Source organism: Hyperoodon ampullatus (genome assembly GCF_949752795.1).
Source record: "Hyperoodon ampullatus genome assembly, chromosome: 11".
Lineage (NCBI taxonomy): Eukaryota > Metazoa > Chordata > Mammalia > Artiodactyla > Ziphiidae > Hyperoodon > Hyperoodon ampullatus.
In genome coordinates, this window is record NC_136924.1 from 23,913,857 (window position 1) to 23,929,999 (window position 16,143).

Sequence of the window (16,143 nt, forward strand, 5' to 3'; positions counted from 1 at the left end):
CAGGTCGTCATGATTTTCTTGAGCACCCTCTGAATTTGTACTGATGGCATCTGGAGAGGTTTCACCATAATTCTGTAGGTTTGCACTGGCATTTGCCTGATCTGCTGGGCTCTGGTAATTTGTAGTTGAGTTCTTTTTAATACCTGAAATAATACAGAAGTAAACTACTAAATTAAAATCAGTTTACACATGGTCCAACAATGTTACATTTATCTAACCAAAACAGATTATTTCTTCTACACTTTCTCAAGCACAGCCATGTTTAAAAGACAATAAGCAAAAAAAAATTAAACTGTGCCTAGTTAGCAAATAATAAGAAATAACTTTCCACAATAAAATGTTAGAGATACTAAGCCCTAAACTTAGACGGTATGAAAAGAAATCTACCACAGCCAACCACAATCTGTGTTCTTCCCATTGCAGGTGTGGTGCTGGTGTTACTAGCAGGTTCCTGGTCAGCCAGCTTTGCCTCCTCTATTCTACCTGACATTCAGTGGTCCCAGTCTGACCACTTCATTTCCCTTTTCAGTATCCTACGGTTCATCTACATGAAGTTAATGCTACTACTGTCAATATGATTGTTCTCCATCCTTATCGACCTGCCTTAATTTCTCAACATGCTATATTTCAATATTTCTCAAACTGTCTGTGGTAAAAGGCAATTTAAAAAAAAATTTGTGTCCATAACACATCAATACTTTAAAAAAATACTATAAAAATAATTATTGAAAATGAATCTAGAAAAATCAGAAGAACCAAAGACACAAAACAAAGCCTCAATTTTTTTTCACTTCAATCTTGCATGGATTCTGACTTTATATTAAAAAAAAGCTAATAATTCTGAAAATGATTTCAAAATGATTAATTCACTGAATGATACAAGCAATCAAGTTACTCTTTCACTAAATCCTTTTCCTTAAGTGATAGTATTTTACAAAGCTTTCCTTTGTTGCTGTTGTTGTTGTTAAAAACAGCTTTAGGGCCTCCCTGGTGGCGCAGTGGTTGAGAGTCCGCCTGCCGATGCAGGGGATACGGGTTCGTGCCCCGGTCTGGGAGGATCCCATATGCCGCGGAGCGGCTGGGCCCGTGAGCCATGGCTGCTGAGCCTGCGCATCCGGAGCCTGTGCTCCGCAACGGGAGAGGCCACAACAGTGAGAGGCCCGCGTACCACAAAAAAAAAAAAAAAAAAAAAAAAAAAAAACAGCTTTATTATGTCTTCATAACACAGTGCATGCATTATAGAATGAGTATCACTTCCATTCACTGAAAGAACACTCTGCTGAATGCAGCTTCCAAGTAGCTGGTTAAAAATTTCTTTCTTTTCAGATGTACATTATAATTTGATATCTGTATACACTACAAAGTGATCACCACCAAAAGTCTAGTTTACCCTCCATAACCATACAATTGATTCCCTTCATCCATTATGACCATTCCCCTACTCCCTTACCCTCTGGTAACCACCAATCTGTTTACTGTATCTATAAGCTTGTTTTTATTCTGTTTTCATTTGGGTTTTTAAAAAAATATATCTCACGTATGAGTGACATCATATAGTATTTGTCTTTCTTTGTAATAATTTTTATTATTATATTTACTACTATATAATTAGGTTCTAACCCAGTGCCTGACAAAACAGTAGGTGCTCAATAAATTATTTATTGAATGGATGAATAAAATTATCTTTAGGGCCAGGGAAAATGCATAAATACAATTGTGGTATGAGGAGATAATAAACTCCCATTTCACAGGGAGTTCCTAACATTGTCAGAGGTTAAGATTTCACAGATAAAGTAATATTTAAGCAGATAAAGTAAATATTTAAATATTTAAGTAATATTTAATATTAAAAAATAATATTTAAGTAATATTAAATATTTAAGTAATATTTAAGATAAAGTAATATTTAATATTTAAGTAATATTTAAAGTAATTTAAAGTAATATTTAATATTTAAGTAATATTTAAAGTAATATTTAAGATAAAGTAATATTTAAAGTAATATTTAAGTAATATTAAAGTAATATTTAAGTAATATTTAAGTAATATTAAAGTAATATTTAAGTAATATTTAAGCTAAAGTAAACAGAAAGAAAAAAGAGCACTCTAGGCACAGGTACAAAGGCTAAAGAAGTTTGTCAGAGTGAAGAGATTGACAGAAAGACTAAAATATACTATAGTATAATTAAAGTGTAGTAAGCACGTGGGAAAACAGCAGAAAAGGTAATCTGGGGCCATATCACATGGAGCAACTGTCAGCAATGTTAAGTTTTTTAAACTTAATAGCCTTATAGTTGTTAGAAGTTATCAAGACTGAAATGGAAATTGACATGATAGTATATACTTTTTTTTTTTTTTAGTATATACATTTTTAAAAGAATATTCTGCCTGTGGGATGAAGTATGAACAAGAAATTGACAAGAAGAGAATTGGGGAGACTAGTTAGAAGCCTGTGGTGGAGTGGTACTCCAGCTACACATTTGTTCATTTATAAATATGCATGTATATTCAAAAATATGTACTCACAATATACCTGTGTACGTGTATATATGTGTGTGCATTAGTGTGCATATGTATAAACATACATGTATATAAAAACACAAAGAAAAAGGTATGGAATTATGTCAATATATACCAAAAGTCAATGGTAGTTACTTCCGGAATGGGGAATGGTATCAGGGCAGAGTAAGGGTGGTATTAAAGTGATATTCTAGATATTCCCATGACACCTGATTTCTTTTAAAAGAGAAAGTATTCATATATTTCTTGTAAAATTAAAACAAAACAAAAGAGAACTCAGAAAAAACAAGTCTTTTCCCAATGAAAATCAATTCCTTTGACAGAAAATTATTACAGTTCAGGAGAATAACGAATGTACAGTCACATATCGTCTAAGTGTTACACATAAAATTAATGCCCTTGTATTTTTCAAGATCCTAAAAACAGCCTACTGCTGGAATCTATTCTAAGACAGCTATTAGAAATGAAGACAAAAATTTATGAACAATGATATAATTATAGCACTTTATAGCTGTGAGAAAACTATAAACAATCTAAACATCCAGTATCAGGGAAACAATTAAAAGGTCAGGGTACATTCTTATGACAATTTAATATAGACAAGTGATAAAAAGCAGGTTGAATACCAAATATACATATATGTGTGTATATATATATATACATATATATACATTTATAAGATAAATTATAATTGATCTCTCTAGATTGTGGGACTTTTGGGTTATTTTATTTTCCAAATTGTAGTTGTTTATATTTTCCAAGTTCTCCACATTGAGTGGTAGTCACTTTTATTAATTATTTAATTTTCAGAAATAAGAAGAAAATCACTGACGCTTTTTACGAGTAAGTAGAGATATTTTCTACAGGAACACTGTTTTTGAAGCATCATTTGATCACAAAACAGAAATCCTCTATTAAAGTAGAATTTTACACCATAAGGGGGCAAGGGAACTAGGCAATAGAGCTATCAGTGAATCTAGAATAGATTTTTATGACCCATATCAGTAACTTGTCTACATTTAACTGGTAAAGTATGCTGGAAAGGGGATTGCTATGAATTGCCTATAAAAGTGTTGGGTTAAGGCTTTTAGTTTACATATAGTAATCATTTCCCAAGTCTGGAGTACTAGCATAGCATACTGGTTGGTTAAAAACTGAGGTTCCTGAGTCAGACTAGCTGAGTTCCAAATCTGCCTCTATTACTTCCTGACTGTATATTCATTTCTCTAAGCTTCAGTTTCTAAAGCTATGAGCCATTCCTTACCTAAGCTGTTTTCAACTACATCAATAGGTTTATTACTCTTCATATAAAAAGTAATTCACATTTGCCTCTGGTCTGTTATGCTTTAGGGTCTGTGGCAACTATTCTCTGGCTATGGTCCATGGTTTTATTCCTGTTCACAAAGTCCCGAATGCCTTAGTGATGGGGATGCATCTAATACTAAGTCATTCCTAGTGGTCTGTACTAGGGCATTAGTTGCTTCTGAATAAAATAGGGGAATCATGTAGTTCCATCATACACTATCATGTATGAAAGAGAATTCTGGTTATGGGAATCAACAGATCCAGTCTGGAAAAATTCCAGTCATAGGACCACATAATTGAGAATTCATCATGCAAATTAAGCCTACCTAATCAAAATTCCAGATATAGGAGTCCCTGTGATAGAGGCTAGTAGAATTAATGTTGTCTGCTTTGTGATCTAAATGACTGTATATAAATAATTGCTGGATGTCGTCCATAAAAAGGAAGGAGTATCTGGTTAAAAGAAGCAACGAAACAACCATTAGAAAGTTAGGTACAATGCTCTTTGTATTGTGCATGTATGTGTGTATAAATAAATAAGTCTTTTTGGGCTGTGATTGATTATTGAATATAAATAAAAAAACTTAAACACCACTTCTAAGATTTGTGTATATATAATATGAATTCTTAAACTGTATTGCTTTACCTTTTTCCAAAAATATATGACTATCACTTCCATCACTTTCTAACAACTGTTCTTCCAATATCATGCTGTCAAGTGAAATGGTATCCAGTGAGGTTTGTGAGGGGCTTCTTATGTTCTTATAAGAAACAGAGAGTGGAGCCATGCTGGGTGGGCAACGTTCCTTAGGCTTTCTACTGTTAACAAACAAAATTATCAGAAAATCATCACATAAAAGGAAAAGAATTCTTTCTAAAGAATACTTCAAACAAAATAAATATATATTTATATAGTATACACAATTTTTAAAATTATATAAGCTTAAAGTATTTTCATATTTTGAAAACCCTACTCTTCCATGTGTTAACTCTAACAATGCCACATTTATCATGGTTTTCTGTCCAAAGCCCAAATATACTCATAAGTACATGCACATGTGTGTGCACACACACACACACGCAAATAAAACAAACCCCCCACCCCGAATTCTAATAGTCAGTTGTTACCTTAAAGATGACTGTGATGTAAGTGTTCTGACTGTGGGTGCTTCTTCTTTACTGATTTCCATGGTCTCAGAGAGTGAAACTGTTTCTGGAAGCAAATCTTCAGCTTTAAAGATCGACTCTATGGTTTCATTTCCTTTACTAGTTAAACTATTTGAAAGTATGTTCTGATTACCACCATTATCAAATGACAGGATACTTGAGTCTTCTCTGTAGTTTAAGACACTATTTGAATCTGTATAAGACGAATCCTTTTTGCCATTTGTTTCTGATCCAATTTCTCCTGAGCCATTTTTGCAAACAATTCCACTACTTTCATCTTCGCTTATTTTCCCTAAATTTTTATCCAATAAATAATCCAGAAAAGAAATACCTTTTTGCAGATTTGTATCACTAGCTGATTTAAAAAGCAAAGAATCCTTCAAAGGGACATGGCTAAGGTCAATACTCATAGATCTGTTGTCTGACATATGATTAACAGTTACACTTCTAATTTGTTTTATACCACTATTAACTTGTTTTCTTTTTGAAGACAAAAATTCTCCATTTTCTGTAGGCAAATAATCAGGAACCACTGGACTCACACTTTCAGAAACAGGAGACTTAAGACTATTTGCTTTATCTACTGGATGAAGCAAAAGAGCCACTTCCGCACTTTTAAGTAAAATTCCAATGCAAATGGATGTCTGACTAGCTGGATTGCCAGTCACAGCTTCTACATCTTTCCTTAAATTCTCTGAAAGCAAAATAAGTGACTCGTGGAGGAAAAGCAGGAGCAGATACTGGTAGTGATTGATCTGCATACTGACATGTTTATGAATGTGAACCAGGACATGAATATCTGCATCTGATGATGAAGAGGAAAATCTTAAAAATGTATCTGAAGGTTTCTGACTACCATTTGTCAAGGGATCAGACTCTGTACTATAATACTCCTTCAAGAGCTTTTTCCGCTTCCATCGGCCAGTCAGATCACTAGACTCACTTTGTGATGTATTTAGAGATATCTGATTACAAGTCTGCAGCAATTTTTGTGACAATGCGTACCTTTTTGGTTGACAAATCCAGATGGAAAGAGGGAAAGAATCTACAAAATTTATTGGTCGTCCTTTTCCACTTTTCATCCCTTCATAATCTATCCAAAATTGAGAAAAATACACAGCCCAAACATCCGTGGCAGCAGAAGTTTTAAGAGTGTATTTATTCAACTTAGGAGTAACATTTCCTTTATAAACTTCATGCAGTTTGCTATCTTGTTCATGAGCATGTCTCTGGAAGATTGGATGCAGAAGATTAAAATTGTCACCAGATTTGGGGAAACTGGTATATGTTTTACTGAAAAAATCACAATCTTTGAAGTCTTGAAACAAAGCTTCTAAATCAGAATGTCGACAGTTTGAACAGTATCTTGTATTTGTAGCAATCATTTCTGAACTCTGAATAGAAATTGCATGTGGTTGATCTTGATGACATTCAGATTTCATTTCAGAAGGAATGACAAACTAGAAGAGAAAAAACATTAATCTAGTCTGACTTACAAATCCATATATCTTGAAGATAAAATAATCAAAAGCATGACTTGGTTCAGGAATTCTTTTGGACATTGCCCCAAAACACTGATTTTCTATCTTGACATAAAATACTCTCCCTCCCAAATCTTATTAAACCAAATGAAAAAGGCTTAAATGATTAACAACTAAGAAAAGAACCAAAGGAAAAAGCCCCATAAATAAAGAATAAAGTACATAACACACATATACATATTTTTAGACAATATATCACAAAATAAAAGGAACAAAACTGAATTAAATCAATTATTAAATGCTTACTATGCCCTGAGTATATATACGCCCTGAGTAAATAAGAAAGCACAAAGTTTGGAAAAGATTATTTTTTGTTACGATATTTTAAATCCAAGCGATTTGGAGGATGACTAGATAAGTAAATGGAATGACTAGATAACTGTCATTAGAATCACTTTTCTGGGAGAAAACTATTAATAAAATAAACTTAGGAGTATAGGTCAAACGATTTAGTAAAATTATTTTCTACAGATGATTAAGCCCAGTCCTCAAAATATTCACAACAAAGAGTTCAAACTGACTGGTTTTAAAACTGAAACTTCCCATATTCACAAAATGTAAAGATCATTATGTAATTGTGCTTTAAATCATAATTATAAATGTTATAAAGTGTGTCTCTTTATATTGAATATTTTAAGGTCTTTGAAACGATCTTTAAAACATTTCTGCAATGCAACTGTTGGGTATTCTTAATCTCATTTTACAGAGAAGAAATTAAGGGTATGTAAATTTAGTCTACCAGCAACAGAGCTAGAAACTGAAATATTCATCCATGCCCAAATCTTATTCTATTTACTACACTATACTGTTTTTTTTTTTTAGCTTCCTTCCTTTAAAGTTTAAATATCCATGGAATTCTGATTATCAACTGCTTGGCTATAATAAAACACAACTTTCTATTATCTTTGGATATTAATAACAGAATAAATGTAACAAATAAAACCCAGATATAAGTTAAAAGTGTCACTGTATTATTTACCCTTCTTAAAAAATTTTTATCAGCTCCAGTAAGAAGTAGAAAAAAAAAGACATTTAAATTTATTTCTACTGCTTACCTCCAAATGGATGAGCAGGGGGGAAAAAAAGAAGAAAAGTAGAGAAAGAAGGGGTGGGGAAGGGCGGGGAAGCAGCCTCTTAAAGCTTCCATAATTGAAAACTGAAATTAAAATTCAAATTTCAAAATCAAAATTAATATTGCAATGAAGTTGACTTATATTTGAGCACCCATCTTAAATCCTGGAAGTAACTTTTCTTCTGTAAAAATGGTTTTGTTCTCACAGCCACTTGTTTATATGGTACCTTTAGCATTAAGCCATCGACTCGAATATCAACATGCTCATCAGATTTTGAATTGTCATTCAACTTGTACACAGCCATAAACTGATTAAGACTCTGCTTCAAATCCAACAGAAACTGATTTAACCATAGAATACTTCTTTCATCCACAGTAAACTGTAGAGCATTCAGCTGGCTATAAAGGTTGGGAGATGGAACTGTGGAGAAAAAAAATTTTTTAAGATTTTTAATAAAATGATAGTTCTAAATCTTCCCTGAGAAAAGAAAATACATTTTAACCAAGTTTTAATCTTCTTAAATTAAGATTAAAAGGTTTTGCAATGTTATTTACAAGATTAAAGTGATACTACATGTAGATGATAGCAAACACATTTGGAGAGACAGAAAAAATCTTTCATTGCTTCACTAATGGAAAAATATGCAGTTTAAATGCAAATCAATTAAGAAAATGGTAATAGGAACTAACATATCGATAACTACCTTAAATATAAATAGATCAAATGCTCCAGCCAGAAGACATAGACTGGCTGACTGGATACAAAAACAAGACCCAGGGCTTCCCTGGTGGCGCAGTGGTTGGGAGTCCGCCTGCCAACGCAGGGGACACGGGTTTGTGCCCCGGTCCGGGAGGATCCCACATGCCCTGGAGTGGCTGGGCCCGTGAGCCATGGCCTCTGAGCCTGAGCGTCCAGAGCCTGTGCTCCACAATGGGAGAGGCCACGGCGGTGAGAGGCCCGCGTACCGCAAAGAAAAAAAAAAACAAGACCCATATATATGCTGTCTACAAGAGACCCACTTCAGACTTAGGGACACATACTGACTGAAAGTGAGGGGATGGAAAAAGATATTCCATGCAAATGGAAATCAAAAGAAAGCTGAAGTAGCAATTCTCATATCAGACAAAATAGACTTTAAAATAAAGACTACTACAAGAGACAAAGAAGGACACTACATAATGATCAAGGGATCGATCCAAGAAGAAGATATAACAATTGTAAATATTTATGCACCCAACATAGGAGCACCTCAATACATAAGGCAAATGCTAACAGCCATAAAAGGGGAAATCGACAGTAACACAATCATAGTAGGGGACTGTAACAACCCACTTTCACCAATGGACAGATCATCCAAAATGAAAATAAATAAGGAAACACAAGCTTTAAATGATACATTAAACAAGATGGACTTAATTGATAGTTAAAGGACATTCCATCCAAAACCAACAGAATACACTTTTGCCTCAAGCACTCATGGAACATTCTCCAGGATAGATCATGTCTTGGGTCACAAATCAAGCCTTGGTAAATTTAAGAAAATTGAAATCATATCAAGTATCTTTCCTGACCACAACGTTATAAGATTAGATATTAATTACAGAAAAAAATCTGTAAAAATACAAACACATGGAGGTTAAACAACACGCTACTAAATAACCAAGAGATCACTGAAGAAATCAAAGACAAAATCAAAAAATACCTAGAAACAAATGACAATGAAAACATGACAACCCAAAACCTATGAGATACAGCAAAAGCAGTTCTAAGAGGGAAGTTTATAGCAATACAAACCTAACTCAAGAAAAAAGAAACATCTCAAATAAACGACCTAACCTTACACCTAAAGCAATTAGAGAAAGAAGAACATAAAAAACCCAAAGTTAGCAGAAGGAAAGAAATCATAAAGATCAGATCAGAAATAAATGAAAAAGAAATGAAGGAAACAATAGCAAACATCAATAAAACTAAAAGCTGGTTCTTTGAGAAGATAAATAAAATTGATAAACCATTAGCCAGACTCATCAAGAAAAAAAGGGAGAAGACTCAAATCAACAGAATTAGAAAGGAAAAAGGAGAAGTAACAACTGACACTGCAGAAATACAAAGGATCATGAGAGATTACTACAAGCAACTATACACCAATAAAATGGACAACCTGGAAGAAATGGACAAAATTCTTAGAAAAGCACAACCTTCCGAGACTGAACCAGGAAGAAATAGAAAATATAAACAGACCAATCACAAGCACTGAAATTGAAACTGTGATTAAAAATCTTCCAACAAACAAAAGCCCAGGAACAGATGGCTTCACAGGCGAATTCCATAAAACGTTTAGAGAAGAGCTAACACCTATCCTTCTCAAACTCTTCCAAAATATAGCAGAGGGAGGAACACTCCCAAACTCATTCTACGAGGCCACCATCACCCTGATACCAAAACCAGACAAAGATGTCACAAAGAAAGAAAACTACAGGCCAATATCACTGATGAACATGGATGCAAAAATCCTCAACAAAATACTAACAAACAGAATCCAACAGCACATTAGAAGGATCATACACCACGATCAAGTGGGGTTTATCCCAGTAATGCAAGGATTCTTTGATACATGCAAATCAATCAATGTGATACACCATATTAACAAACTGAAGGAGAAAAACCATAGGATCATCTTAATAGATGGAGAAAAAAGCTGTCAACAAAATTCAACACCCATTTATGATAAAAACTCTCCAGAAAGTAGGCATAGAGGGAACTTACCTCAACATAATACAGGCCATATATGACAAACCCACAGCCAACATCATTCTTAATGGTGAAAAACTGAAACCATTTCCTCTAATATCAGGAACAAGACAAAGCTGCCCACTCTCACCACTATTATTCAACATAGTTTTGGAAATTTTAGCCACAGCAATCAGAGAAGAAAAAGAAATAAAAGAAATACAAATTGGAAAAGAAGAAGTAAAACTGTCACTGTTTGCAGATGACATGATACTATACATAGAGAGTCCTAAAGATGCTACCAGAAAACTACTAGAGCTAATCAATGAATTTGGTAAAGTAGCAGGATACAAAATTAATGCACAGAAATCTCTTGCATTCCTATACACTAATGATGAAACATCTGAAAAAGAAATTAAGGAAACACTCCCATTTAACAATGCAACAAAAAGAATAAAAAACCTAGGAATAAACCTACCTAAGGAGACAAAAGACCTGTATGCAGACAACTATAAGACACTGATGAAAGAAATTAAAGATGATACAAACAGATGGATATATACACCATGTTCTTGGATTGGAAGAATCAACACTGTGAAAATGACTATACTACCCAAAGCAGTCTACAGATTCAAAGCAATCCCTATCAAACTACCAAGGGCATTTTCCACAGAACTAGAACAAAAAATGTCACAATTTGTATGGAAACACAAAAGACCCCGAATAGCCAAAGCAATCTTGATAAAGAAAAACGGAGCTGGAGGAATTAGGCTCCCGGACTTCAGACTATTCTACAAAGCTACAGTAATCAAGACAGTATGGTACTGGCACAAAAACAGAAATATAGATCAATGGAACAGGATAGGAAGCCCAGAGATAAACCCACACACCTATGGTCACATTATTTTTGATAAAGGAGGCAAGAGTATACAATGGAGAAAAGACAGCCTCTTCACTAAGTGGTGCTGGTACAACTGGACAGCTACATGTAAAAGAATGAAATTAGAACACTCCCTAACACCATACACAAAAATAAACTCAAAATGGATTAAAGACCTAAATGTAAGGCCAGACACTATAAAACTCTTAGAGGAAAACATAGGCAGAACACTCTATGACATAAATCACAGCAAGATCCTTTTTGAAGCACCTCCTAGAGGAATGGAAATAAAAACAAAAATAAACAAATGGGACCTAATGAAACTTAAAAGGTTTTGCAGAGCAAAGGAAAACATAAACAAGACGAAAAGACAACCCTCAGATTGGGAGCGAAAATTGTTGTAAATGAAGCAACTAACAAAGGATTAATCTCCAAAATTTACAAGCAGCTCATGCAGCTCAATATCAAAGAACAAAAAACCCAATTCAAAAATGGGCAGAAGACCTAAACAGACATTTCTCCAAAGAAGATATACAGATTGCCAACAAACACATGAAAGGATGTTCAAAATCACTAATCATTAGAGAAATGCAAATCAAAACTACAATGACGTATCACCTCACACCAGTCAGAATGACCATCATCAAAAAATCTACAAATAATAAACGCTGGAGAGGGTGTGGAGAAAAGGGAACCCTCTGGCACTGCTGGTGGGAATGGAAATTGATACAGCCACTATGGAGAACAGTGTGGAGATTCCTTAAAAAACTAAAATTAGAACTACCATATGACCCAGCAATCCCACTACTGGGCATATAACCTGAGAAAACCATAATTCAAAAAGGGTCATGTACCACAATGTTCACTGCAGCTCTATTTACAATAGTCAGGGCATGGAAGCAACCTAAGTGTCCTTTGACAGATGAATGGCTAAAGAAGATGTGGCATATATATACAATGGAATATTACTCAGCCATAAAAAGAAACGAAATTGAGTTATTTGTAGTGAGGTGGATAGACCCAGAGTCTGTCATCTAGGGTGAAATAAGTCAGAAAGAGAAAACAAATACCATATGCTTACACATATATATGGAATCTAAAAAAAAAAAAGATTCTGAAGAACCTAGGGGCAGGACAGGAATAAAGATGCAGATGTAGAGAATGGACTTGAGGACACAGGGTGGGGGAAGGGTAAGCACGGATGAAGTGAGAGAGTGGCATGGACATATATACACTACCAAATGTAAAATAGATAGCTAGTGGGAAGCAGCCGCATAGCACAGGGAGATCAGCTCAGTGCTCTGTGACCACCTAGAGGGGTGGGATAGGGAGGGTGGGAGGGAGACGCAAGAGGGAGGAGATATAGGAATATATGTGTATGTATAGCTGATTTTTTTTGTTATGCAGTAGAAAGTAACATACCATTGTAAGGCAATTATACTACAATAAAGATGTTAAAAAAAAGAATGCAGTTTAATCTAAAACTAACTGTATAAATAAGAGGTATTGTTTTGATTTCTTTTCCTATTGTTACAGTTACCAAGAAGCAAACTTCAAAAACTTTACCTTCTTGGGACTTCCCTGGTGGCGCACTGGTTAAGAATCTGCCTGCCAATGCAGGGGACCCAGATCCGATACCTGGTCCGGGAAGATCCCATGTGCCATGGAGCTACTAAGCCCGTGCACCACAACTACTGAGCCTGTGCTCTAGAGCCTGCGAGCCACAACTACTGAGCCTGTGTGCCGCAACTACTGAAGCCCATGCGCCTAGAGCCCATGCTCTGCGACAAGAGAAGCCAACGCAATAAGAAGCCCTCACACTGCAACGAAGAGTAACCCCTGCTCGCCGCAACTAAAGAAAGCCCACGCACAGCAATGAAGACCCAATGCAGCCAAAAATAAATAAATAAATTTAAATATATATATTTATATTTATATATATAAACAGAAACATCTTATTGGGATGTGGAGGTGCTTATCTCTGAGGATAGTAAGGAAGTGGGTTGCTGAAGCAATCATGTCAAGGGAAGAAAAGGGAGGGAATCTCAAATATAGATTGAGTGATGATGGCAGCCACAGAGAGAACTAGAGAGCAAATGTAGTCCAGGATAGAAGAACCCTGACTGCATATCTGGGATAGAGGAAGAAACCTGGTACACTAAGCAGTAGAAAGATCTACTTGCAGTTTCTAACAGGGGTCTACTTATGAAATAGATTATTATATAGCTATTAAAGATATTTAAAATGAACTTGTAGAAACTAGGATCATTAAGGGAAAAGGACAGGATGTAAATCAAATATGTTAAAGAAACGCATACATTAAAAACAGGACTAACAACACTATACTTATTGTTATGGTCTGAAATGCATCCCCTCAAAATTGATATGCTGAAGTTCTAACCCCTAATACCTCAGAATTAGCTGTATTTGGAGATAGGGTTTTTAAAGAGGCAATTATGGTAAAAATGAGTTCATATGGGTGGGCTCTAGTCCAATATGACAGGTGCCATAAGAAGAGCTTAAAAAATGGACACACACAGAGGAAAGACCATGTGAGAAGACAGCCATCTACAAGCCAACGAAAGAGGTATCCGAGGAAACAACCCTGTCAACACTCTGACCAAGAACTTCTAGCCTCCAGAACTGTGAGGAAATAAATTTGTTTTTAAACCACCCAGTCTGTGGTATTTTATTATGGCAGCCTTAGCAAACTGATACACTTATGTTAGTAGAAGTTGTCTCTAAATTGTAGGCTCATAGGCATTTTTAAAATTTTTGGCATTTTCTTTTTTTTTTTTTAATATAATGAATGTATGTTACATTTACAATTATAAAAAAAGGTTATATATTTTTAAAGTTGGATCGCTTAACAGAAAGACAAAATGTGAGGACTGAAAATGGATCCCTATACACGGGGATTCAGTATACTATGTTCTTTACTTTTATATCTGTTTGAAAATTTCCATAATAAAAAGTTGAAAACAGTTAAACGTAAGCAACCAATTTCACTCCTAGGTGGCTAAGATTTAAATTGCTGGGAAGGAGTTTTATATTTTTATCAGAAAAAAACATATAGATTATAGAATGGGATTATAATTCCCTTGGTGCATGTTAACAAAACTGATAGAAATAAACCTAGATTAGAAGTCTGAAATCCTGGAAACTATAGGCTTTAGACTGAAGAAAAGTTACTAGTTCAATGAATGAGACATTATTTAAGGAAAACAATTTGGGGGGTGGGTGTTGGAAACAATGGGATTATCCAATTACAGGTAAATAGTTGTGAATAACCTGGGGAGGCAGTGAAATATAGTTGGGGGGGAAAGGTAGGAAGAATTTTGATTTAGAAGACCTATACTTGAGTTTCAGCTGTGCCATTTTATTTTTCATAAGGTGCTGAGCAAATGCCTTAACCTATCTTAATTTTCTCACTGTTTCAGTCAAGGAGGTAGAAGAGAAAACAAATTTGAAATACACAAAAGAATACTGAAAAGCATGAAGATGGTGAGGAGATTAGATACTAAAAGGTCATTACAAATGAGGATTAAAATGATAAAATAGTTTGACATCTCTTTCTCCAAAGTAATTTCTTTCTCCAAAGGATATATATTTTTTTATTTAACAACAAAGGCATGAGCATCAGAAATTCCCTTTGAAACTAAAAACCTATATTAACTGAATATTAAACAAATGAGCTAAGTAGGTCAAAGAATCTGAAGTTCCACTTTAAAAAATTTTTTCCCTCCAATAATATAACCTATTTCGTTTAAACACTTTTTCTCAACTATGATTTTCAACCAAAATAATGAAAAAGGTACCACATAAACAAAGGTAAATTTTAGTTTGAAGAATTAGATGAACTGAGACAATAGCAAAGAATACAAATGTATAATCATAAAGTAGCTTACAAATAAAAATTCATGTAATTCAATGTTTCTAACAAAAGACAGTGCCAAAAGTTGTCCAAGGTATACATTTGGGTATCAAAACCTAGCCTCCCAAATTCTCTATAACTAAAAGGATAACTTCACTATTCATTTTTTAATGAAACAGAGTTTTATGTAGCTGAAAAATAAAGTTTTACTGAAGAAAAAAAAATGACCTTATTCTACAATAACCTAACCCTCATTCATTCTTTCATTTAACAACAGCTACTAAGAACAAAAATGAGTCAAACCTCAGGGATAAAATGAAGCATGAATACTACATGGTTCCTGATATCAAGGATGCTACAAGCTAGTAAGGGAAAAGAACATATGAACAAATAATAAGTAAGTAAAAATGCTATACTAGAATTATATACTAAACACAATGATTACAAGGGCAAAGAACAATGGACTTTTTTCTTTTTTCACATTTATAATACTTGAAAACTTAGCAAGAAAAAATCAACTTCCCAAGTAATGGATAAACAATAACAAAAAAGGAAACTCTCTTACTTGGAAAATCCTTTCCATCTGGATAGTAATATTCTGTGAATTCTATATAGACAGCTGACATTTCTTGTGGAAGATACAGGGATTTTTTATTGCAAGAAATCATACTTTTGGGGGAAGAACGACATTGTTCTGCTGTAGAGACCTGAAAAAATAAAGTTTATTGAAGTAACACTAAACAAAGCCCTTTCCAAAGAATTTATGCAACATGGACAGTACTTCAAACTCTTAAAACTACTTCCAATAATTAATTAATTGCCAATGTAATCTTTATCATATATTTAATTTCATATTAAATTATTTTAAAATAATACCAATTAACTTATTCATAAAACTATAACCTCTTTGGATTCTTATTAATTACAAAGTCAACTCTGTACAATTTTCTTTGCAAACTTACTACTTTGAGCCTTACAATAACAGAATATTTCTGTAAGACAATACAAATAAGTTAAGTGGCACAGTCAGGACACAGATACAAGTCCTCAAGACTA

At 34.2% G+C, this 16,143-nt stretch overlaps 1 protein-coding gene across 1 annotated transcript in view; it reads right to left on the minus strand.

Annotated features, from left to right (window-relative positions):
• Positions 1-16,143, minus strand: part of BLTP3B (bridge-like lipid transfer protein family member 3B) — a gene marked incomplete at its 5' end in the record, with an annotated part of 94,392 nt that overhangs the window by 17,390 nt on the left and 60,859 nt on the right. The window contains 5 exon segments of the mRNA XM_079714798.1: positions 1-143; positions 4,472-4,644; positions 4,954-6,452; positions 7,833-8,026; positions 15,653-15,794. Coding sequence (XP_079570924.1) covers positions 1-143; positions 4,472-4,644; positions 4,954-6,452; positions 7,833-8,026; positions 15,653-15,794 — 2,151 coding nt within the window.